The 26,485-nt window shown below is 41.9% G+C and overlaps 1 protein-coding gene across 24 annotated transcripts in view; it reads left to right on the top strand.

The window, feature by feature from the left end:
• The window catches only part of sif (still life), a 1,051,963-nt gene that overhangs the window by 911,573 nt on the left and 113,905 nt on the right, over positions 1-26,485 (top strand). For all 24 annotated transcript variants that reach the window (XM_070097567.1, XM_070097564.1, XM_070097583.1 and 21 more), the window contains one exon: positions 26,296-26,475. In XM_070097567.1, coding sequence (XP_069953668.1) covers positions 26,296-26,475 — 180 coding nt within the window. The remainder of the gene's footprint in view (positions 1-26,295; positions 26,476-26,485) is intronic.

Genomic DNA, 26,485 nt, shown 5'->3' with positions numbered 1-26,485 from the left:
AGAATCTTGAAGAACAGGAGGAGAATGAGGTAATCAGTCCCTCAACCTTGAGTCGACGTGGTCAGTCCATCAATCTTGAATAGAATACGGCATATGTGCGGAGAAGGAGCTTATAAACCGTAGACAGGAGAGGTGCAGCAGTCATAGGTGGTGTCACATTTGTTCAATTTGGAAGTAGGTCGTGCCCAAATGAACAAATGTGACACCACCTATGACTGCTGCACCTCTCCTGTCTACGGTTTATAAGCTCCTTCTCCCAACATATGCCGTATTCTATTCAAGATTGATGGACTGACCACGTCGACTCAAGGTTGAGGGACTGATTACCTCATTCTCCTCCTGTTCTTCAAGATTCTCCTTTGTATGGACTGATGAAGCCACTGTGTGGCTAAACGTTTCCTCAATAAAGATACCCAAGAGTTGCACATGTGTCTAATTTATCAACATGTCGGTTCTCTGAACCATTCATCTACAAACATTTGATTGTTCCTCTTGTCTGCAGTTGTTACCCTTGTTTACAGTTGTTCCTCTTGTCTGCAGTTGTTACCCTTGTTTACATTTGATTGTTCCTCTTGTCTGCAGTTGTTACCCTTGTTTACATTTGATTGTTCCTCTTGTCTGCAGTTGTTACCCTTGTTTACAGTTGTTCCTCTTGTCTGCAGTTGTTACCCTTGTTTTCAGTTGTTCCTCTTGTCTGCAGTTGTTACCCTTGTTTACATTTGATTGTTCCTCTTGTCTGCAGTTGTTACCCTTGTTTACATTTGATTGTTCCTCTTGTCTGCAGTTGTTACCCTTGTTTACAGTTGTTCCTCTTGTCTGCAGTTGTTACCCTTGTTTACAGTTGTTCCTCTTGTCTGCAGTTGTTACCCTTGTTTACATTTGATTGTTCCTCTTGTGTGCAGTTGAATGTTCTTGTATTTATTTTTATTTTGCTGTTTTCTAGCAATGTTTCGGTGCTGCTCACACTGAGTTTACAATAAGGAGAGTCGAGCAAGACATGACTGCAGTGTTCTTCAAGGGTGTGTGTGTGTGTACTCACCCATTTGTGGTTGCAGGGGTCGAGTCCTAGCTCCTGGCCCCGCCTCTTCACTGGTTGCTACTGGGTCCTCCCTCTCCCTGCTCCATGAGCTTTATCATACCTCGCCTTAAAACTATGTATGGTTCCCGCCTCCACTACGTCACTTCTAGGCTATTCCACTGCCTGACAACTCTATGACTGAAGAAATACTTTCTAACATCCCTTTGACTCATCTGAGTCTTCAACTTCCAATTGTGACCTCTTATTTCTGTGTCCCCTCCCTGGAATATCCTGCCTTTGTCCACCTTGTCTATTCCGCGCAGTATTTTATATGTCGTTATCATGTCTCCCCTGACCCTCCTCTCCTCCAGTGTCGTCAGGCCGATTTCCCTTATCCTGTATTCATAGGACATTCCCCTTAGCTCTGGAACTAACCTTGTCGCAAATCTTTGCACTTTCTCTAATTTCTTGACGTGCTTGATCAAGTGTGGGTTCCAAACTGGTGCTGCATACTCCAGTATGGGCCTGATGTACACGGTGTACAGTGTCTTGAATGATTCCTTACTAAGGTATCGGAACGCTGTTCTCAGGTTTGCCAGGCGCCCATATGCTGCAGCAGTTATCTGGTTGATGTGTGCTTCCGGAGACATGCTCGGTGTTATACTCACCCCAAGATCTTTCTCTTTGAGCGAGGTTTGCAGCCTTTGGCCACCTAGTGTGTGTGTGTGTTATGCTGCCGATATTCTGTCATGACTCAAGAAATTGTAATGACACGATTGCAAACATCCCTCGGTACGGGCTGGAACTAAACTTGCGGCGAGTCGTAAAACTCCTAACCGACGCCTTAGCCACTGGGCCAACTGGCTACAATAAGATTCATCCAACTTGGTATATTGCATTTGTGGTCACAGTGGTGCCTATGCTAACCTTCCTATGGTGTATAAATATACCTAGTTGGATGAATCTTATGGTAGCCAGCTGGCCCAGTGGCTAAGGCGTCGGTCTGGAATTTTAAGACTCGCCGCGAGTTCAATCCCCGCCCGTACCGTGGGATGTTTTATGGATGTGTGATTCAGCAGAGAGGTTTAGTGTGTGATTTTTACCACTAGATACTTATGTCTAGGCTAATCTGTGTTGGTGCGTCCCTCTCAGGCGGCGCACTCCTCTCCCCTCTCGGGTGATGGTAAGAGAGATAAGATAAGATTTCGTTCGGATTTTTAACCCCGGAGGGTTAGCCACCCAGGATAACCCAAGAAAGTCAGTGCGTCATCGAGGACTGTCTAACTTATTTCCATTGGGGTCCTTAATCTTGTCCCCCAGGATGCGACCCACACCAGTCGACTAACACCCAGGTACCTATTTGCTGCTAGGTGAACAGGACAACAGGTGTAAGGAAACGTGTCGAATGTTTCCACCCGCCGGGAATCGAACCCGGGCCCTCCGTGTGTGAAGCGGGAGCTTTAGCCACCAGGCCACCGGGCCTTAAATTCTATTTCTACCTATGACCTTTTACTCCATGATCCCATTATCATAATTTTGCGTTTGCAGGAGGGATAAATTCCAGCAAGCACTTGTTGGGCGATAAATTCCAGTAAGCATTTGTTGGACCGTTTATGTAGATTTTCCAAAGTCATCCTGTCTCAACTAAGTGTTCTTCTGTGATTATTCTCTTCGTTAATTTAGCGTCATCCTCAAACATTAAATTGTAGCAGTGTGTATCCCTGGTTTGGTTATTTAAAGGCAGGTATCTGCAACAGTATAGCAACAAAAATGTTCTCTCATGACTACCCATCACTACACCTCTCACATACCTCTCATTAAAACACATCATAACACCTCTCACTGTGATTTTCTGCCATCTGCTTGTTGAGAAGTTTTCCCTCGTCTCTCCAGCCAGGTTTTCTAGTTTATAAATTACCTCACCTTGGAAGACAGTAATAGTCCTTTTAATAGTGTAGGAAATGCGGTCTATCGGAAATGCGGTCTGCGGGTTGGGGTCTTGATACTTTTGAAGGACTTGTTCTAATGACTCGGTTACTTTCCCAATCTTTAAATCAAACTTAATTACTTCCCATTCTTTAAGTACTGTATAACCATTACGGGTTAAATACTTCTCAATAAATATAACAACACTGGCCAACAAACGTTTCAGTTCACGTTTAAAAAAGTGTTTCTAACTAACTTTGGGACGCTGAATTCAAATATGAAATTAGTGTTGCTCCAACACGCACAGTTCCGTGTAATAGACCCCCCCCCCCCGGTCAACGATTTTACCAAGACAGCCATCATGGAGACGATATATGTGGGTAACCTGATGATCAGTTTGATGGTGGACTGCTGCCGGACACTGCTGCCGGACACTACTGTCGAACACTGCTGCCGGACACTGCTGCCGGACACTGCTGCCGGACACTACTTCGAACACTGCTGCCGGACACTGCTGCTGGGCACTGCTGCTGGACACTGCTGCTGGACACTGCTGCCGGACACTGCTGCCGGGCACTGCTGCCGGACACTACTGTCGGACACTACTGTCGGACACTGCTGCTGGACACTGCTGCTAGACACTGCTGCTGGACACTACTGTCGGACACTGCTGCTGGGCACTCCTGCTGGACACTGCTGCTGGACACTTCTGTCGGACACTGCTGCCAGACACTGCTGCTGGACACTACTGTCGAACACTGCTGCTGGGCACTCCTGCTGGACACTACTGCCAGACACTACTGCTGGACACTGCTGCCAGACACTGCTGCCAGACACTACTGTCGGACACTGCTGCTGGGCACTCTTGCTGGACACTACTGCCAGACACTATTGTCGGACACTGCTGCTGGGCACTCCTGCTGGACACTACTGCCAGACACTGCTGCCAGACACTACTGCCAGACACTGCTGCCAGACACTACTGCCAGACACTGCTGCCGGAGAACCATACTCAACCCAAGTGAAAAAGCCTGAAAACTGTGAGGCAGATAAGTTTGTAAGCCTGTATGGAAATTTATTTATTTTGCGTATATGTAATTAATTTCCGTTTAGAAAAGTTACTTTTTGTAAGTACACCAGAGCACTTAACTGTGCATAATGTGTGAGTCTTAGGTAACCTATATCATGTGCTTCTTCAACCTTAAATAACCAAAATATTGATAATAAGATTTCAGAGACTAAAGAAGCTCAGACTTGTTATCAGCGCATCAAAATTACCGTAAAACAAATAATTTGGTTTCTGAAGTTGATAAAAAAAATTTGTTGGCTAGTGTAATTTAAGTGTTTGTCATGAATGTTTGTGCTGCAGTGTTTTATAACATACATAGTGAGATGTGCATTTATTGTTTTTGATGTGTCTACTTGCTTCAGGGACTTTTTTTTTTGACCTCTTATTCCACTATGTTTGTCCTCCCTGTTTCTGCACCTGTTCTTTTTCACAGTTATGAGGTGTAGGAGGCTGTGACACGTTGATGGTATACAATACCGACAACTTAATGAATAACACATGCACATCAGGAGAGTGTGCTTTTTTATGTACACGCGTTTTATTCGTCTCCTCCCACGTTTCCTGTACCTTTTCTCTTCTCGCAGCTATGTGATGTGTGATACATGACTGGTTATACAACTGATGAATAAGATATGTACAACCGGAGGTTGTGATTCCTGTTTAGAGTGGGAACATTTCTTGGACTGTAATTATTGAGTCAGGTGGCCCTGTGATGGTTTTGTTAGTTGAATCATTGTACTGATGGTCCAGTGTCCTTGAAGGTACACATGCCTCTGCCAGCACCATCGCGAATATATGATTGCTTTCACGCATATTCGCCAGTGCACAAGTTCATACGCCCTCACAACCGTAAACCATACGTATACACATACATGTACACGTTATAAACTATACACATGGAACCTTAAACTATTCTTACACTCAAGAATAAACTCACACACACATGACATAAGGAGTATCGACCAGCGAAGAGGCGGGGCCAAGAGCTATGAATCGACCCTTGTAACCACAACTAGGTAAGTACACGAGCGCGCATGCACGCGCACATACTTAAAAACTATGGTGACGTAGCAGTTTTGACCAAGCCACGGTCTCGACTATCATCCCACCTTCCCCAGTTCCATTTTAAACAAAATTTAGAAAACACCTCAAAGTATATAAGTACGCAATTCTTATAGTTACAGTATGGGAACTGCCGTCGTTTTTTGCTCTCCTATTCTGTATGATAATTACCCTGTGGGAACAAAAGCCGGGTGTGTATCCTTGTCATATTTCATCACACAGGATGGGCTGTATACACGAGGTAATAAAACCCGTCAGCCATCATCACCAAGCGTGGTAAGCGTGTAGATTTTAACAGTCTGGGTCCACACACAGCTCTGTCGCACGGCTTGGACCTTCGTTTTAATTTGCCTTTTTGTCCCTAAATGTACGTGTTTTTTACATAGATTTTTGTATCCTAACCTCACTTAAAATAAAAATTAATAATTGCGAAGTGTTTAGAAATTGACGCAGGGAATTGTAAAACTAGAATCACTTGTAACCTTATTTGAGAGAGTATGGATTATAATGAGCATCCCCTTGTGTGTAGCTCCATTTGGAGTTACTATTACTTGGGAATTACCATCTTTTACGATGGCCTATTCTATGCGAGAGGAGGGATTATTTTTATTATTGTTTTATCAAGACTGGATACATGAGTAGTGTACACGCGCTGAGATGGTCAGGGGTTGTCATGTTTAAACTTAGCGAGCACATACACTGGTTGAGGTGCTCCCAGGAGAAGAAGGTGAATCATGTCAGCGTTGAGTCGACCTTGAAGGCACCACTCTTAACAGCTGACCTTGAGGTCGAGCAATGTCTCTCTGGTTCATGATCATCTATACTGTTTTTTCCCATTTTTTTCTCAAGGGGAGGGGAATACCTTGATGCTGGCTATGTGCTCTTACTCTAAGGAATTTTAACGGCTATATATATATATATATATATATATATATATATATATATATATATATATATATATATATATATATATATATATATATAGGATGGGGTCCACCTCTGGTGTAAATATATATATATACATTATATATATATACATATATATATACATATATATATATATATATACATTATATATATACATATATATATATATATATATATATATATATATATATATATATATATATATATATATATATATACATATATATATATATATATATATATATATATATATATATATATATATATATATATATATATATATATATACAAAAGAACCACTGAAAGAATAGAGAAATTTAAGCGCTTTCGTGACCACTCACATTATCAAGGAACAATGATAATGTGAGTAGTCACGAAAGCGCTTGGAATTTCTCTGTTCTTTCACAGTGGTTGTTTTGCATATTCTGAAATCACCTGTTTACTGTGATCTTATTGCATATATATATATATATATATATATATATATATATATATATATATATATATATATATATATATATATATATATATATATAATCTCAAGAACTCGTTTAAAATTAAATCCTTTATAAAATTTTCTTGTATACGTTTAAAGATATATATTTTTCATTTATGTTAATGTAAAAACTTACCTAACCTTATTATAAGAAGCGCAATTTAATTTAGCTTAATCCAATTAAATATATTTTAGGTAAGTTTACAATAATTAATAAAAAAAAACAATGAAATATACTTTTTCGTTAGGTTCAGAATGATTTTTTCGAAATTATTGCATACACAAATTTTAGCTTGCCTTATTCGGCAATATCGCAAGTTTTACCTATTCAGCACGACACACACATGAAGCCTCCACCGACTGTGAACGATCAAGGAAAAGAAAAAAAGATTTTTTTTTTCTTGTGGCTTGGAGATGGGATTCCTCATATGAGCGGAGTCATGCAGACGTTTTTGTTGCAGGAGTGTGCATTGTTTGTTTTATTGTCTTGGTGGCCGTGGTTGGCCGCCCTCATGGCACCACATTGCTTGTTCTTCTCCTCCTCCTCCCCCCCATTATCCTCCTTCCCTAGATATTCCTGATTTTCTTTTATTGTCCTTCCTTTCTTTCATTTTTCTTATTAATTTTTCTTGGTCGTGACTTTATTCTCTTTGTTGCCTAGTATGATGGTGGAGGTAGCAGCCTAGTCATGTGGCGAGAACATCAACCTGGCTTTTCTTTTATTATCCTCTCTTCTTAACGTTTTTAAGTTCTTCTTGATCGTGACCTTATTTTCATTGTTGGTTAGTGTGGTGGTGGAAGTAGAAGCATCATTAAGTTAGTCATAAGGTGAGAGCATCAACTTCCTGGCGGCGGGTGGGTGAGTCGTGGCTTGCAGATGTGAGCTGCTACCTTCATGGTCATCTCAGTTTAATTTTGACCCGGCAGTTTCCTTCCGTGTTGTTGGATGGTAGGTATTGCCCATAAGTGTAGTATAATGAAGATTGGTGCAGAGCAAACCTCTGCTATAGACGTTTCGCCCTGATTGGAGCTATGTTTATATTATGGTCGGTAAGTAAGACACATATGCAACAGTTAGGCATCTTTATTCCGAAACGTTTCGCCTACACAGTAGGCTTTTTCAGTCGAGTACAGAAAATAGACAGGACCGGTAGAGATGTGAAGACGATGTAATCAGTCCATTACCCTTGAAGACGTAGATTTAAGATTGTTAGTTCCTCAGTCTGGAGAAGAGTTTTGTTCCTTAGTTTGAAACAACATGAAGATCAAGCGACTTATATATACTTATAGACTGAGTACCTGGTCATTATTAGTAGTATTATGAAGTAGCGCTAAACTTGTATGGATTATACAATGCCTGTGGGGGGGGTATGGAAGGCATTCAGGCTCAATTCAGGGAACTGGAACACAGATCCAATTCCCTAGATCAAGAGCCCTTCACCAGCGTCAAGGAACCTCCCTTGACAGGCCCATATGGCTAGCGATCTAATGGTTGTAAAATATAACCATAATTTTTAAAGGGGTGGACTGGTAAGCCAGCGGAAGGCCTCGGTCAGATGACCAAAAGCTCCAGCTGCGGGTAATCATATGACTAAGACGGCCGTCTTACTTGTATGATTACCCGCTGATGCTCCCTCATTTGGAATATTGCTCGATGTTTACGACCCCATTCAAGGCGGGAAAAATATCAGAGCTTGAACAAATACAGAGATCGTTTACGGCCCACATAGAGCCAGTAAAGCATTTAAATTACTGGGAACGCCTTAAATCTTGAATATGTACTCACTGGAGCGGAGGAGGGAGAGATGCATGATATAAGACTGGAAATTACTCGAGGGCCTGGTCCCAAATCTGCACACTGCCATAACGTATTGGTGCGAAAGATATGGGAGGAAGTGCAAAATAAATCCAGTGAAAAGTAGGGGTGCGGTGGGCACAATAAGGGAGCACTGTATCAACATTTGGGACCCCAGATTTTTCAACATCTTACCAGAAGATATCAGAAACACTGCTGGAACAAGTGTAAACGTATTCAAGAGAAAACTGGACAAGTATCTTCACCAGGTGCCAGATCAACCAGGCTGTGATGGATATATGGGGCATCGGGCCTTTAGCAGCAACAGCCTGGTTGACCGGGATAGTACTAGACAAGCCTGGCCCAAGGCCGGTCTCCGGGAGTAAAGACACTCGAAACTCATCAAAGGTATGGTCACAACTTGCTTGATCTGATATGCTTAGCAAATAGTGATCCGGTTTCCTCATGTTTTTACCCCGTTATCTTCCTAGAGCATCATGTTTGTTCGTTGGTTAGATTGTTGTAAAGCCTATTGGCTGCACGTGTGCTCTTCGTTTGAACACTAGTATCAAGAACTCTTTAATTAATGGACTAAACGCATCGACTCCAGGCTGAGGGACTAATTGCCTCAAACTTCTCTTATTCCACATTTCTCGACGTTGGACAAGAAACCACTGGCTGGCAAAATGTTACCAGAATACAGATATGCAAATGTTACAAAAGTGTCTCGTTATCAACTTTAATGCCTAAACTCGGGACTAAAGTAAACTGTTTAAGTGATAAATGGTTTTGAAAACCGACAAGTTGAAGAATTGAGACACTTATGCAGCATATGGGAATCTTTATTGATACAAAGAATTCTTCAACACTTGTTCAACTTTTGGACGAAGACCTACTTACACTAGTGGTTGGTCCCACTGTGATCCCGCCTCCTCCTGCTTCGACTCACCTGACTGCAGTATAAAAGCCACTTCTCTGGCCCTATGCTGTGCTTCCTACAAAAGTGATGGACTGAACACACCGATTCTAGGCCGAGGGACTGATTACCTCAAATCGTCCTCTTCTTATATCGTCCTGCTGTGTATTGGACTGATGAAGCCACTGTGTGGCGAAACGTTTCTTCACTAAAGATTCCCATATGTTGCTTAAACTCTGTTTATATAGTACACCCTTGATCATTGAATAAAAGAACTTTCATCTTTATTATTATAATCAGAAAGAAGCGCTGAACCTACAAGGGAGTGATGGTATAGTTTGATCAGAATAACGTTAGTCTCTAACTTTTTTTTTTTTTTTTTTACAAGATTTTGCCGCCGAAGTGTTTAGTTTATTGTGCACCCTATATCTATCCTGTGGACGGTAGCACAGGAGCATGTGGATACACAAAAAGCCTAGGAACTAGGCTCCAAAAGGGTTTACGAGAGTACATCTGGATTTATGTCTACAGTTTACTTATCTGTTACAAGCAAATTAAAGAAATTTACTGAATATATCTGGTATCTTATTTTCATTAATATCTTGGCATGCCACATAGGTTATTATACTGTATCAATATTCGGGAAGGAGAAAGATAAAAAGAATAGGCGGCGGCGATGGCATGGGCAACTAGGTTGTCATTATTTATGTGGGTCTCGCCCTTGTGCACTGGAAATTTCAGCCATTTTTTTCTTATTGAGGTGTATCAGTTAACACTTTAAGGTTGTGTACACATAACTGGCCCTCTTTAGGGAATAATAGTGTGGAGAGAGGGAGGATTGCTGTTTGCCTCATCATTCTAACACCTTCACGCCGTGTTTTGTTCGACTTCATGTTTTTTTCGCTTTTTGGATGTTTGTTGTGTGGACCAGCATACCTTACTGGCTTGTTGTTGTGCTTGTTTAGCGGTGCCTCTTGTTAGCTCTATTCTATCTGTAATTACGCCACGCCGGATGACCGCGAGGAAAATGGTAGGATGGATAACGACAACCTTTTCCAAACGAGATGCAAGCCAGTGAGGGTCTTCTTTAAGTCACTTGTTCTCTCTAGGCTAGACTTTTGTTATTCACTAACTGCACTTTTAAAGGCGGGCGAAATTGCGGACCCAGAAAATGTACGGAGAACTTTCACTGGACGAATGAATTCAGTTAAATGGTATAAACCTTGGTAATAGATACCGATAAATTGGTTTAGAAAGACACGTGAGCAAACACTTTGATATTATTATTATTATTATTATTATTATCAAAAAGAAGCGCTAAGCCACAAGGGCTATACAGCGCTGCAGGGTAGGGAAGGAAGCGAGGGTATTGGATGGCAGAAGGGAGGAGGGATGATCAGTAGGTTACAGAAAACAGCGGGGCAGGGGATAGTACGGGGGTAGGGGGTAGCAAGAGATTGAAGTAGAAAGGGCTGAAGGTATCAGAATTTGTGAAGTCGGTTGTTGTCAAAAAGTCAATGAGAGAGTCTGGATGAAAGGTGGGTCCATCAGCGAGAAGGGAAGGTAGAGAGAGAGCAGCAGAGCGAAGACGACGACGGAGGTAAATTCTGCGTGCTCGTTGATAAAGTGGGCAGTCCAACAGAATGTGGCTGACTGATAATGGAACTTGGCAATTCTCACAGAGAGGAGCAGGGCGCCTCTCCATGAGATATCCATGAGTAAGACGAGTATGGCCAATGCGAAGACGGGAGAGAGTAGTCTCCCAACCTCGACACTGGTGATAAGAAGACGGCAACACTTTGATATACATGTCCTAGTGTTTACACGCGTGTATTTCTAAACCAAATTCAGTCAAGCCCCTAAAATACTGGGATTGTTTGCAGTCCCTCGATTTGTGCTTTTTGGAAGGAAGGCAAGAAAGAAACATTTAGACCTGCATAATCCTCGAGAGACTGGTCACGAATCTGCACAAATCAGTTCATACAACAGAGGCTCGGCAGACTGAGTAAAATATCCCCAATGAAAAGCAAAGGTTACTCGAGCACACTAAGAGATAACACAATAAGTGTGAGGGGCCCAATACTTCTTTAATAACCTCTTTTCATACATAAGGTGGATTGCCAACAGATCCCAGACTTTTCTGGAGGGAACTTGATAAGTTTCTCAAGTCAGTTGCTGATCAGCCGAACTGTGGTTCATACTTCGTACTGCGTAGGCCAGCAGTAACAACCTGGTTGATCATGCCGGACTCGCCAGGTCTTCGACCTGGCCGCGGAGGCGTAGACCCCCTGAACCATCCTTTAGTTATCCTAAATTGTATTTTGTCTTGTCCAGATTAACGCTGGAACAGTTGCATATAGTGTGTGGTATTATCGCCAGTATTTCTGGGTAATTGATAGTGGTGGCTCCGTAATGCTAGTTTCTGCTATTGAGAGGTCTGGTGTGGCAGTTGGTACTTTGTGGTGCTGTTGCTAGTAGTGTTGGTATTACTGATGGTGCTGCTGTTTGTAGTGCGGCTCTTGTTGGTTGCTGTGGTGTTGCAGGATAGGTGTTGACACTAGATTGTGTGTGGATGTCGTGAATCTTAATACTATAATTTCAGCTGTCTGGGATGTATAATTGTAAATGTCGAGGATTACTGTGCTTGTTGAATAATTTTATCTCTCCATTTCTTTAGGTATCTATCAGTGTATTTCTCTATGTATCAGTACTTCATCTGTTTATAGATTTAGTGTTTCTTACACCTACCAGTCTTTGCCCTCGGATTATAACCTATTCTTGCATCGCGAGTGATTCTAGTGTAGTTTTAAACGTTTCCGAGAGTGCACAACCTCCTTGCCAGACGTGTCACCGCCTCTTGTTTAACTTGCTTATATTTAATGGAATTTTCGTTTTTACAAGTTTGTATAACCTAACTAAAAGAAAAATGTGTGTAGGAGAAACGTGTAAAGGCGTATTACCAAGAATATTGAGGTAAAGATACAGGTGAAGGAGCTTTCGTTATAACAGTGTTAATCAGTATGTTTTTCTTCGAATCAGGATGAGCGAGAGTTCCAGTGTGGAGGGAATGTTGTAGTGAGTGTTGATAGTGAGGGAGGGGACGTTGTAGTGAGTGTTGATAGTGAGGGAGGGAGGGAATGTTGTAGTGAGTGTTGATAGTGAGGGAGGGAGGGAATGTTGTAGTGAGTGTTGATAGTGAGGGAGGGAGGGAATGTTGTAGTGAGTGTTGATAGATAGGGAGGGAGGGAATGTTGTAGTGAGTGTTGATAGATAGGGAGGGAGGGAATGTTGTAGTGAGTGTTGATAGATAGTGAGGGAGGGAATGTTGTAGTGAGTGTTGATAGATAGTGAGGGAGGGAATGTTGTAGTGAGTGTTGATAGATAGTGAGGGAGGGGATGTTGTAGTGAGTGTTGATAGATAGTGAGGGAGGGAATGTTGTAGTGAGTGTTGATAGATAGGGAGGGAGGGAATGTTGTAGTGAGTGTTGATAGATAGTGAGGGAGGGAATGTTGTAGTGAGTGTTGATAGATAGTGAGGGAGGGAATGTTGTAGTGAGTGTTGATAGATAGTGAGGGAGGGGATGTTGTAGTGAGTGTTGATAGATAGTGAGGGAGGGAATGTTGTAGTGAGTGTTGATAGATAGGGAGGGAGGGAATGTTGTAGTGAGTGTTGATAGATAGTGAGGGAGGGAATGTTGTAGTGAGTGTTGATAGATAGTGAGGGAGGGAATGTTGTAGTGAGTGTTGATAGATAGTGAGGGAGGGGATGTTGTAGTGAGTGTTGATAGATAGTGAGGGAGGGAATGTTGTAGTGAGTGTTGATAGATAGGGAGGGAGGGAATGTTGTAGTGAGTGTTGATAGATAGGGAGGGAGGGAATGTTGTAGTGAGTGTTGATAGATAGTGAGGGAGGGAATGTTGTAGTGAGTGTTGATAGATAGTGAGGGAGGGAATGTTGTAGTGAGTGTTGATAGATAGTGAGGGAGGGGATGTTGTAGTGAGTGTTGATAGATAGTGAGGGAGGGAATGTTGTAGTGAGTGTTGATAGATAGTGAGGGAGGGAATGTTGTAGTGAGTGTTGATAGATAGTGAGGGAGGGGATGTTGTAGTGAGTGTTGATAGATGGTGAGAGGGAGGGAGGGGATGTTGTAGTGAGTGTTGATAGATAGTGAGGGAGGGAATGTTGTAGTGAGTGTTGATAGATAGTGAGGGAGGGAATGTTGTAGTGAGTGTTGATAGATAGTGAGGGAGGTGATGTTGTAGTGAGTGTTGATAGATAGGGAGGGAGGGGATGTTGTAGTGAGTGTTGATAGATAGTGAGGGAGGGGATGTTGTAGTGAGTGTTGATAGATAGTGAGGGAGGGAATGTTGTAGTGAGTGTTGATAGATAGTGAGGGAGGGAATGTTGTAGTGAGTGTTGATAGATAGTGAGGGAGGGGATGTTGTAGTGAGTGTTGATAGATGGTGAGAGGGAGGGAGGGGATGTTGTAGTGAGTGTTGATAGATAGTGAGGGAGGGAATGTTGTAGTGAGTGTTGATAGATAGTGAGGGAGGGAATGTTGTAGTGAGTGTTGATAGATAGTGAGGGAGGTGATGTTGTAGTGAGTGTTGATAGATAGGGAGGGAGGGGATGTTGTAGTGAGTGTTGATAGATAGTGAGGGAGGGGATGTTGTAGTGAGTGTTGATAGATAGGGAGGGAGGGAATGTTGTAGTGAGTGTTGATAGATAGTGAGGGAGGGGATGTTGTAGTGAGTGTTGATAGATAGTGAGGGAGGGGATGTTGTAGTGAGTGTTGATAGATATGGAGGGAGGGGATGTTGTAGTGAGTGTTGATAGATAGTGAGGGAGGGGATGTTGTAGTGAGTGTTGATAGATAGTGAGGGAGGGAATGTTGTAGTGAGTGTTGATAGATAGTGAGGGAGGGGATGTTGTAGTGAGTGTTGATAGATAGTGAGGGAGGGGATGTTGTAGTGAGTGTTGATAGATAGTGAGGGAGGGGATGTTGTAGTGAGTGTTGATAGATAGTGAGGGAGGGGATGTTGTAGTGAGTGTTGATAGATAGGGAGGGAGGGGATGTTGTAGTGAGTGTTGATAGATGGTGAGAGGGAGGGAGGGGATGTTGTAGTGAGTGTTGATAGATAGGGAGGGAGGGGATGTTGTAGTGAGTGTTGATAGATAGGGAGGGAGGGGATGTTGTAGTGAGTGTTGATAGATAGGGAGGGAGGGGATGTTGTAGTGAGTGTTGATAGATAGGGAGGGAGGGGATGTTGTAGTGAGTGTTGATAGATAGTGAGGGAGGGGATGTTGTAGTGAGTGTTGATAGATAGGGAGGGAGGGGATGTTGTAGTGAGTGTTGATAGATAGGGAGGGAGGGGATGTTGTAGTGAGTGTTGATAGATAGGGAGGGAGGGGATGTTGTAGTGAGTGTTGATAGATAGGGAGGGAGGGGATGTTGTAGTGAGTGTTGATAGATAGGGAGGGAGGGGATGTTGTAGTGAGTGTTGATAGATAGGGAGGGAGGGGATGTTGTAGTGAGTGTTGATAGATAGGGAGGGAGGGGATGTTGTAGTGAGTGTTGATAGATAGGGAGGGAGGGGATGTTGTAGTGAGTGTTGATAGATAGGGAGGGAGGGGATATTGTAGTGAGTGTTGATAGATAGGGAGGGAGGGGATGTTGTAGTGAGTGTTGATAGATAGTGAGGGAGGGGATGTTGTAGTGAGTGTTGATAGATAGGGAGGGAGGGAATGTTGTAGTGAGTGTTGATAGATAGGGAGGGAGGGAATGTTGTAGTGAGTGTTGATAGATAGGGAGGGAGGGGATGTTGTAGTGAGTGTTGATAGATGGTGAGAGGGAGGGAGGGGATGTTGTAGTGAGTGTTGATAGATAGTGAGGGAGGGAATGTTGTAGTGAGTGTTGATAGATGGTGAGAGGGAGGGAGGGAATGTTGTAGTGAGTGTTGATAGATAGGGAGGGAGGGGATGTTGTAGTGAGTGTTGATAGATAGGGAGGGAGGGGATGTTGTAGTGAGTGTTGATAGATGGTGAGAGGGAGGGAGGGGATGTTGTAGTGAGTGTTGATAGATAGTGAGGGAGGGAATGTTGTAGTGAGTGTTGATAGATGGTGAGAGGGAGGGAGGGAATGTTGTAGTGAGTGTTGATAGATAGGGAGGGAGGGGATGTTGTATTGAGTGTTGATAGATAGGGAGGGAGGGGATGTTGTAGTGAGTGTTGATAGATGGTGAGAGGGAGGGAGGGGATGTTGTAGTGAGTGTTGATAGATAGTGAGGGAGGGAATGTTGTAGTGAGTGTTGATAGATGGTGAGAGGGAGGGAGGGAATGTTGTAGTGAGTGTTGATAGATAGGGAGGGAGGGGATGTTGTAGTGAGTGTTGATAGATAGTGAGAGGGAGGGAGGGGATGTTGTAGTGAGTGTTGATAGATAGTGAGGGAGGGAATGTTGTAGTGAGTGTTGATAGATGGTGAGAGGGAGGGAGGGGATGTTGTAGTGAGTGTTGATAGATAGTGAGGGAGGGGATGTTGTAGTGAGTGTTGATAGATAGGGAGGGAGGGGATGTTGTAGTGAGTGTTGATAGATAGGGAGGGAGGGGATGTTGTAGTGAGTGTTGATAGATAGGGATGGAGGGGATGTTGTAGTGAGTGTTGATAGATGGTGAGAGGGAGGGAGGGGATGTTGTAGTTAGTGTTGATAGATAGTGAGGGAGGGGATGTTGTAGTGAGTGTTGATAGATAGGGATGGAGGGAGGGGGGATGTTGAGGTACTCATCTTGGTAAATGTAAATAACCTCAGACAAACTTTATTTCTTTGTGTAATATACAAAATGTAGTTTAGACGTAATAAAATATTAAGCACAAAAGAAAGCCACTGATGAGGGTAAGGCACAGGTGCATAGACTGTTTCTCTCTCTCGTGTTTGGTTTCCTGCTGAATTAGTCTGTCTTGGTTTGTATCTTCCTCCCACCTTCCTCTCTTCCATTCCTTCTGTCTCGGACACACTTCCTTGTTTCTTCCCCTTTTAATCAATTTTATAACCCCCTCCCCATCTTTATGTATTTTTCCCTTGATGTCTACTATATCCATCTTCATCATCCTGTCCCTGCCCATTTTCGTCTTTGTTTCTCCTTTCTTTTCTCCAACTTCCTGTTTTTCATCGTCATCATCCCGTTTTTTGCTCTTCATCTTTGTTTCTCTTCATTATCGTCCTGTTTTGCTTCCGTTTTAAAATCTAAACTTTCCCTTCTCTGTATCTGCCTCTTCTTCTTTCCTCTCTATAACTCTCTTTTCCCTTCGCCTTTTTTCTCCTCTAACCACTATCGTTTAAATTGATTTCTGCACTTGGTGGTGGGAGTGTTATGACTCTTGGTGTGGGTGGACAGAGAGTAATGTTGTCAAAGCGTCTTGTCACAGTCTCAACCATCTATGTGGGTCATCCCAGCACACTTCTGCACCACTATTTGCATTGCCCAGAGTGAGGGTGGGCCACCATTTAGGGCTAAGTGGTAAGGCTGTGGGGTTGCAAATGGTGGGGGATGTGAGGCTGCAGGTGGTAGTGCGAATGGTAAGGTAGTGAGGTTTCAGGTGGTGGGGAGTGGATGTGTAGAACAGTCAAGATAGGCAGGATCATCTACCACAACCTTGAGGTGTGACCTCACACACACCATCCTTGCTGTAATCCTTCTCATTTGGGTATATAAGATGCTTAATCTTGCCTGTGGTAGCGCACCTGGTCTTATTCCTTAACATCTTATTGCCTATCCATTCCTCCCTTGTTTACCTTATTCTTTGTAGTTTTCACATTAATTAGTATATCTTTTTTATTATTAACACGGCCGTTTCCCACCAAGGCAGGGTGGCCTGAAAAAGAAAAACTTCCATCATTCACTCCACGCTTGCCAGAGGACTGCTTACACTACAATTATAAAACTGCAACATTAACACCCCTCCTTCAGAGTGCCGGTACTGTACTTCCCATCTCCAGGAATCAAGTCCGTCTTGCCGGTTTATTTATTTTTCCAATTTCCAATTTGTGCACACATACATAGGTACAAAAAAAATACAGATAAGAGCAGTATGCCAAAGCCACTTATACTATGCATAGCATTACGGGCTGGCTTAAAATTAACTTAAGATTAACTAAGCAATGATTATTATTATTATTATAATCAAAAGAAGCACTAAGCCACAAGGACTATACAGCGCTGCTACTAAGCAATGATGAAATCAGTGATAAAACATTAATCTAAACAGATAACTATAAAGCACAAGTGAGTATTACAAAGACAGGTCATATGGTTGCATTCAGTTAGGTAGTGATTCTGTTAGGTAGTGTATTTAAAAAATAATAAAGTTAGATTGGGTTTTAGGTTTAACATTTATGTGATATAATTGTGAGAAACATTTAAGATATACAATTTATAATGTTCAGTTATTCAGTATTTATTTGGTTTTGGGTGAGTAAGTAATCTTTGAGAAGAGACTTGAATTTATAAACAGGTTGTGTTTCTTTTATATTTACAGGTAATGAATTCCAGATTTTAGGGCCTTTTATGTGCATTGAGTTTTTGCATAGTGTGAGATGGACACGAGGAACATCAAAGAGTGATTTGTGCCTTGTGTTATGGTCATGTGTTCTGTCGAGGTTGGCAAGGAGATGTTTGAGGGGAGGGTTAATATCAGAGTTAAGTGTTCTATGTATGTAATAGGTGCAGTAATAAGTATGGATGTTTTGTATGGTGAGTAGGTTTAGTGTATTGAATATTGGTGGAGTGTGCTGCCTGTAGTGAGAATTTGTTATCATTCTAACTGCAGCCTTTTGTTGGGTAATTAGTGGTCTGAGATGGTTAATTGTTGTTGAGCCCCATGCACAAATTCCATAGGTGAGATAGGGATAAATAAGAGAGTGATATAGGGCCAGGAGGGCTGACTGTGGAACATAGTACCGTATCTTCGATAGTATGCCTACAGTCTTGGAAATTTTCTTAGAAATTTGATGTATATGTGTATGAAATTTGAGTCTATTATCAAGGTGGATTCCTAAGAATTTTCCCTCTGTTAGTTTTGTGATAGGTGATCCATTTATCATTATGTTAAGAGGGACATCTGTAGCTCTGTTACCAAACTGAATGAAGTAGGTTTTGTCAATGTTTAGTGTAAGTTTGTTAGTCCTCATCCAGGTAGATATTTTCTGTAATTCGGTATTTACAGTATTGGCTAGCGTGACTGGGCTCGGGTGAGAGAAGACGTATGTAGTGTCATCTGCAAATAGTGTGGGTTTGAGTAATTGCGAAGCATTTGGAAGGTCATTTATGTATAGGAGAAAGAGAAGAGGGCCAAGGACACTTCCCTGTGGGACACCAACTGTAATTGGTTGTGCAGAAGAGTTTGCCCCATTTGCGTATACATATTGGCTTCTGTTGCTGAGGTAAGACTTGAGGTAGTTGAGGGAGTGCCCTCTTATACCATAGTGTGACAATTTTACGTGGAGCAAGTCATGGTCAACTGTATCAAAAGCTTTACGTAAGTCAATGAAGATCCCCAGTGGGACTTCTTTTTTCTCTATTGCAGTGTATATATGTTCTAGCATGTGTATAATAGCATCATTAGTATTTTTATTAGGCCTGAATCCAAATTGGCAGGGGTTGAGTATGTTTTGGGAGATAAGGTAGGAGTAGATTCGTTTATGAATTAATTTTTCGAAGATTTTTGAGAGAGGGTGTAAGTTGGATATTGGCCTATAGTTATTCAACTCTGTTTGGTCTCCTCCTTTGTGGATCGGGGTGACCCTTGCTATTTTGAGTACTGTAGGGAAGGTGGAGGATTCAATGGATTTGTTAAAGAGTGTTGCAATGATTGGTGATAGCACTTGTGACACTTTTTTGTATATAAGGGGTGGTAAGGTATTTAAATCTCCTGCCTTGTTTTTTAGTGCGTTGATAATAAGGGAGACTTCGTATGGGTTAGTCGGAGCTAGGAACAGTGTGTTCGGGTAGTTGCCGGTGAGGTAGTCATTTGGTGGGGTATCTGAGCTTGGGATTTTATTGGCAAGGTTTTGTCCTATAGTGGAGAAGAAATCATTGAGTCTGTTTGCTGTTTCTGTTGGTGGGAGTTGGGGTTCATCTGTTTTTGCTAATTTTATTTCGCTATTTCGTGATATCTTTTTTGTTCCCAGAATTTCTGATAGGGTTTTCCAGGTCTTTTTTATATCACCTCGTAAGTTGGATAATCTGTTCTCATAATACAATGGTCTCTGGTTATGTGACCCATTCTGTACTGTTTTTCATATTGGTGTTTTGTATTTATGGATTTGAGAATGCTGGGTGTTAGCCAGGGACTGTTCAGTCTCTTTGCTGTCATCTGTTTAGTTTTTTAGGGCAGTGCTTGTTATAGAGGTATTGGGTTTTTTTTAGAAAATTATTAATACATTCGTCAATATCTGTATAGGTTTCTAGCTCAGTGTGCCAATCAATGTTTGCTATTGCTGTTGTGAAGTTATTAATGGCTGCCTCATTGTGAAGTCTGAAGGTGACTTTAGTAGTGTCTTGGGGTAGTTTACCAAGAGTTGTTATGAGGAAAGTAGGGTAGTGGTCTGTGGTATTATCTGTAATTATGCCTGATTTTAAAGGGGATATGGTGTTGGTCCAGATGTGGTCAAGTAGGGAAACACTAGTCTCTGTAACTCTTGTAGGTTTTGTTACTGTTGGTAGTAACATACAGTTACTCATTGTGTTTGTGAATTCAGTAACGTGTGGGTCCTGGTCTTGCAGGAGATTTATATTGAAGTCACCTGAGAGTAGTAAGTGATCTTTGTTCATGCGTGCATCAGTTATCATACTTCCTAGATTTTGACTAAATTGGCTAATGTTTGACTGTGGAACTCTGTAGATGTTTATCAATGTGAGAGGTTTTTGTAGGTACTTTGATTTGAATTTAGCTATTATATATTCCCCATGTTCATCCCTTGTGCAAGTATTAGTGATACATTCTAGTTGGTCTGAGTAGTATATGGCTGTGCCACCCCCTTGTTGATCTGGCCTACAGTTGTGTATGGCTGTGTAACCAGGAATGGCATAGACATCTGTACTATCAGGCTTTAGCCAGGTTTCAGTTAGTGTAATGATGGACATATTGGCATGTAAGGAATTTAGTAATGCTATGAGGTCATCGTAATGCTTGCTTAAAGATCTGATATTGTAGTTAAATATAGTTATGTTGTTGTTGGCACTGAGAAGTGCCTTTGATTGTTCTGCAGTGTAGTAATTACAGTTACTGTTTGATTCATTTAAGTCATTAAATAAGAGGTTGGTATCAGGATGAATGCTTGTAATCATAAGATTTGTAGTGAATCTATAGTTTGAATTAAGTATAAAACAAAGTAAATATTCTTAAGCTAAAAAATAGCACCTGGATTATTTAACAAATGTAAAATAATGAGCTAAGGGACTAATACAAATAAAGTGATGATCAAATAGTGGAGCTTGGGAATATGATAGTAGGTAGTACTATAAAGGTAATTTTTTAAAGTTAGAATTATAGTATAAAATTATAATATAAAAGGGACTAATATAGGTTGTGGTGACCAATAAAGTGGTAATCAAAAAAATGAGCTTTGGAATATAATGGCAAAATTGTGAACTTATTCTACTTTAGCACCCTGAATCCCTTCATAAATGTTACCTTGCTTACACTCTAACAGCACATGAAGTCCTAAAAACCAATTGTCTCCATTTGTTCCTATGTAACACGCTCACACACGCTGCAAGTCCAAACCCCTCGCACACAAAACCACCTTTACCCCCTCCCTCCAACCTTTCCTACCCCCCTTCAGCTTTGTTTCGCTTAGGGCTAGGACATCCAACTTCTTTTCATTCACAACATTAGCAATCATCTCTCTATCATCTGCATAGTTTTTCTTTTCCTTGTTTTTAGTAATTTATACAGGAGAAGGGGTTACTAGCTCATTGCTCCCGGCATTTATCATTTAAAAATAAGCCTTATCGGACATTTAGTATAATTTTTCCCTATTAGGTAATGTACCTTCTTGCAGAATTTTTAGCATACCTGTCCTATGAATTAGTGTACCTTTCCAAGCATAAGCTAATGCATTTTGTAATGTTGGTAGAATTGCCTACAATATATTAGGTAAAAGGACAAGTGCTATTAATGTGACATTATGACAACGTTTCGCTCTCCAAGAGCTTTGTCAAGCCGTTACAGACACAGAGGGGTGTTTATATAGGTACAGAGTGACGTGCTTTGCACCTCACTTTGTATCTCTGAGGTGCAAAGCACCTTGCTCTGTAAACGCAGCGTTAACTAGCATAGTTGTTTGCTCATTCTGGCACTGACGCCGTTCTTTTCGATTTACAATTTCAAGTTGCAGAGTTATTCATTGTGTTGAAAATTGTGTGTCAATCGATGGAGTTTCTCTCGTAATTTACACGTTGCAAGAATCTTTGTTCTCTCTTGGTTATCAGATCATGCAGGTGTTCCCATAGTTATAATGGTGTTGATGTATGTGATGTGATATTGGAGATCATAGTGGTGTTAGTAGTGATGGTAATGTTAGTATTGTGGAAAGTCCTGCAGCATAAGGTGAGAGAGGCGAAGTACCATTGTTCACGAGGACACTGTTATTCTTGCATAATATATTTGGCAACCTGCTCACATTCTTGCACATTTGGCGCCGTAGATCTCAGAGGCCGCCGCTGTAAATTTTCTACGATTTCCTATCTTGACAGTTGCGTGATGGATGAATAGTAGAGCTTTTTGTAAATTCACCTGAATAGTAACCACTCCAGGTGAAGTAGTTTACACTAAAATGAGTACTTTGTTAATCTAATATAGTTTTCCCTGAAAATTTGTAAATCTTACCTGCGAGTCATTTATTTTGTATGTGCATCTACTATAGTTTACTGTGAAGAGAAAGTTGTTTTGAATTGCATCTGCGACGGACATTATTATACATTAAAGAATCTGTCAGACCCTGCTTCATTGCATAAAATTCGTGGTTAAAATTTTTATGTAGTGGAATTTAGGGATGGAAAAAACCTGTCTTAGGAACTTTATGAAGCTTTATAACAGTCGTGGAAACACAGGAAGATAGGATCTTGGACTATTGATAGAGTACCACCCACAACAAGAGTATGCTCCAGAATTCGAAGAATAGAGCGGGTTGAAGAATTGTGTGTTCCATTTGATCAAGAATTACCTGAAAAACAGAATGTTTTCCCAATACAAGTCAACGACCTGCCAGAAGAGAAGAATAAATAGACGACGGTGATAAATTCCAGGGAAATCTCAAGACTGCAGATGTGGTCAGATATAATTGACTTCTGGAGTTCAGTCCAAACAAATGACAGGTCTTGTGTCTTGGAGAAAACTAGGAAAGACCTGACACGGTACAATTTGCACAGAGAAAAACTGCAAATATCAGTGAAGGAGGGTGGTTAATATACGATGAAGCATATCGCCAGGTATGCACACACAAAACGTATAACATCAGTGGCATATGCAAGATTAATAAAACCCAGAAGAGCATTCAGGAACTCTGACAAAAGACCTTCACACCTTCATAAATGACATACATTAGGGCAATCATCGAGTATATGGCCCCAGCAGAACACCTTCACTGCACATATTAGTTCAGTCTACCTGTACTCCCTGGAACGCAGGAGAGAAAGATGCATAATATATACACCTGGATAATCCTAGGGAGACTGGTCTCGAGTCTGCACACGCAAATCGCTCCTACAAAAGCAGAATACTAGGCAACATTTTCCAGTGAAAGGCAAGGGTGCCATAAGTACACAGAGTAAACACAGTAAGTGTCCAGGGCCCATCATACACAAGGGGAATTACGAATAGACCCCATGGCTCCCTTCAAGAGGGAATTGGACAGATGCCTAAAGTCAGTGCCCGATCAGCCAGGCTGTGGTTCATACGTTTAATTGCATGCGGCCAGCAGTAACAGCCTGTTTGATCAGACCCAGATCTACCGGGAGACCTGGTCGAGGACCTGACAGCGGGGTCGTTGACCCCCAGAACCTCCAAGTAGACAGCATGGAGTCTACATATAGCCAAGCACGTACAGAAGTTCGAAAACGTCACAAAGTTTGCAGCCAGATTAGCACCAGACTTTGAAGAAACTAAACCTGGCGACCATGGCGGAGAGGATTAAGGAAGACATTAGCATATATAGTCCAAAAAGGAAGTAATAGAACAGACAGGGACTGTTTCAGTTAAGCGGGCTTAGTCTGAGGGTGGTAGAAGTGGAATGATTTTAATGAAATGGCAAATTCGGTACACAACTTCAAGAGTAGATACGATAAGGCCCAAGAGGTTATTGATCGGCATCGCTAATTTCTTAGTCTAGGAGGTAGCGAGGAGTACTCTCGCGCGTATTTCTTTTTGAATGCGCGAGAGAACCAGGGTAAGGATTATTACAAGAGGTACTCGGCAGAATTGCTGGAGCAGACAGGGACAGATCTTATGGAATGTGTGAAAAAAAAAAAGGAACCACATAAATAGTATTACAGATATGTTAGGACCAACGACTATCCTGTCCCTTTTCACGTGTCCAAAGATGCAGTTTTTCCAGCAGCAAACACATCTTGTTGCTCTGCTCTTTTATTGAAAAAAAAAAAGTTAAGTTTTCATATTGAAGTTATGTAAGCACATTTGGAAGATGATCGTCACACACTGACGATAAATATCCGAGGAACAAGATCAGAGACACATATTCGCTAGTTATAGTAATTTTCTGGACGTTACACACAGCGCAAATGATAAAGCATTTTTTTTAAAGAATGTTCTTAGGCAATTGTAAGGTGAGGCATTGTCGTCTTTGACACTGTGCCGAGGCTCTTGATTTAGGGAATGGGATCTGTGCTCCAGTTCCCCGAATTAAGCCTGAATGCCTTCCACATCCCCCCCAGGCGCTGTATAATCCTCCGGGTTTAGCGCTTCCCCCTTGATTATAATAATAATAATCTTTATATCTAAGTGTGTTATAGGTTGAAAGTTAAGACACATGTGCAACATCTGGATATCTTTATTGTAGACGTTTCGCCATCCAGTGGCTTTATCAATACAGATTCTAGGACATAATTAGAAGACAGTAAAACTATATGCAAAAGATGAGGTAATCAGTCCCTCAGCCTTGGAGTTAGTGCTCACAGCATCGTGGTGGTGGAGAGAGTGGAGCATAGGTAAGGAGACTGGCGGTTATATAGGCGCCAGTTGAAGGGACGTGTAGCAAACAAGGGCATAGTTACTGGTAGGCGGGATTCCCCAGTGGAAGTAGGTCCTACCCAAAGGAATGGGTTAGTTGTAGCAGTAACCCATCCCTTTGGGTAGGACCTACTTCCACTGGGGAATCCCGCCTACCAGTAACTATGCCCTTGTTTGCTACACGTCCCTTCCACTGGCGCCTATATAACCGCCAGTCTCCTTACCTATGCTCCACTCTCTCCACCACCACGATGCTGTGAGCACTAACTCCAAGGCTGAGGGACTGATTGCCTCATCTTTTGCATATAGTTCTACTGTCTTCTAATTATGTCCTAGAATCTGTATTGATAAAGCCACTGGATGGCGAAATGTCTACAATAAAGACATCCAGATGTTGCACATGTGTCTAACTTTCATATTGTCGGTATTTTAAACCTTTCTTGCACAATGTGTTATAGATTCTGTGAATGCGTCTCCACGGCCCCCGGGTCAGACCAGGTCTCATAAATGGGAAAGGAAGTATGTATTACAAATATAAAAAGTTATGAAATAGTGATAAATTAGACACGTGCAACTCTTGGGTATCTTTATTATGGAAACGTTGCACCACACAGTGGCTTCATCTGTCCATACAAAGGAGAATCGTGAAGAACAGGAGGAGAATGAGGTAATCGGTCCCTCAATCTTGAGTGGAATACAGCATATGAGCGGAGAAGTAGCTTATATATTGTAGGCAGGAGAGGTGCAGCAAGTGTAGGTGGTGTCACATTTGTCCAATGTGGAAGTAGGTCGTGTCCAAGGGTTAGGCAACCGAAGAATTCCCAAGTATTAAGATCCCAAGAAGTTGCAGTGTCTGACAGGATTGTAGATGAATGGTTCAGAGAACCGACATGTTGATAAATAAGACACGTGTGCAACTCTTGGGTATCTTTATTGAGGAAACGTTTTCCCACACAGTGGCTTCATCAGTCCATACAAAGGAAAATCGTGAAGAACAGGAGGAGAATGAGGTAATCAGTCCCTCAGCAAACAAATCTTGTCAGACACCACAACTACTTGGGAATTCTTCGCTTGCCTAACCCTTGGGCACGACCTACTTCCACATTGGACAAATGTGACACCACCTACAGCTGCTGCACCTCTCCTGCCTATGGTATATAAGCTACTTCTCCGCTCATATGCTGTATTCTATTCAAGATTGATGGACTGACCACATCGACTCAAGGTTGAGGGACTGTTTACCTCATTCTACTCCTGTTCTTCACGATTCTCCTTTGTATGGACTGATGAAGCCACTGTGGGGCGAAACATTTCCTCAATAAAGATACCCAAGAGTTGCACATGTCTAATTTATCAACATGTCGGTTCTCTGAACCATTCATCTACAATGAAAGTGTTTACCAAGACGGTGATGTGCAATATGTATATACAGACACGCGCCTTTAACCCCTGTTTTAGGAATTAGTATTCAAGACTGATGGTTAAAAAGGTGACAAACTAAGAATTTAGAAGTTTGTAAGGTTTACTTGCTGCTGTTTCATCTTTCCGGATGGGTAATATCTAGCAACCAACTCAGTGAAGGGTCACTACAACCACAAACAGGTGGTCAGATATTACAAACGTGACACATGAACATGCCTTATAGTAAAGGGTTGTTCAGCAGCGAGTGAATGTTGGGTACCCCTTTATACTATAGGGCCCCTGACCCAAGGAAATTGAAGTGCTCTCCCCCTTCAACTGATCAGGCCTTAGTAACTGCCTGTCATTCCCCATAATTTTAATTTTACATAGGGTAGCTAAACTAGCAAGTGCCGAGTTATTCATTACGTTATCATTTTCAGGTGAGGGTAACCAGGAATTGAAGGAGTTTCTCTCATCGCGCAATCCTCGACAGCAGCACTCTGCTACACTGGAGTCCTACTTGATCAAACCCATCCAGAGAATTCTCAAGTACCCACTGCTGCTGCAGCAGCTGAAGGCTCTCACCACACCTGGTGCTGACGAACACAGACACCTCGTGGGTATGTACTG

The sequence above is a fragment of the Cherax quadricarinatus genome, chromosome 58 (genome assembly GCF_038502225.1).
Source record: "Cherax quadricarinatus isolate ZL_2023a chromosome 58, ASM3850222v1, whole genome shotgun sequence".
NCBI classification, from domain to species: domain Eukaryota; kingdom Metazoa; phylum Arthropoda; class Malacostraca; order Decapoda; family Parastacidae; genus Cherax; species Cherax quadricarinatus.
Note: the sequence above shows the minus strand (reverse complement) of the source record. Positions and strands in the feature narration are given on the sequence as shown.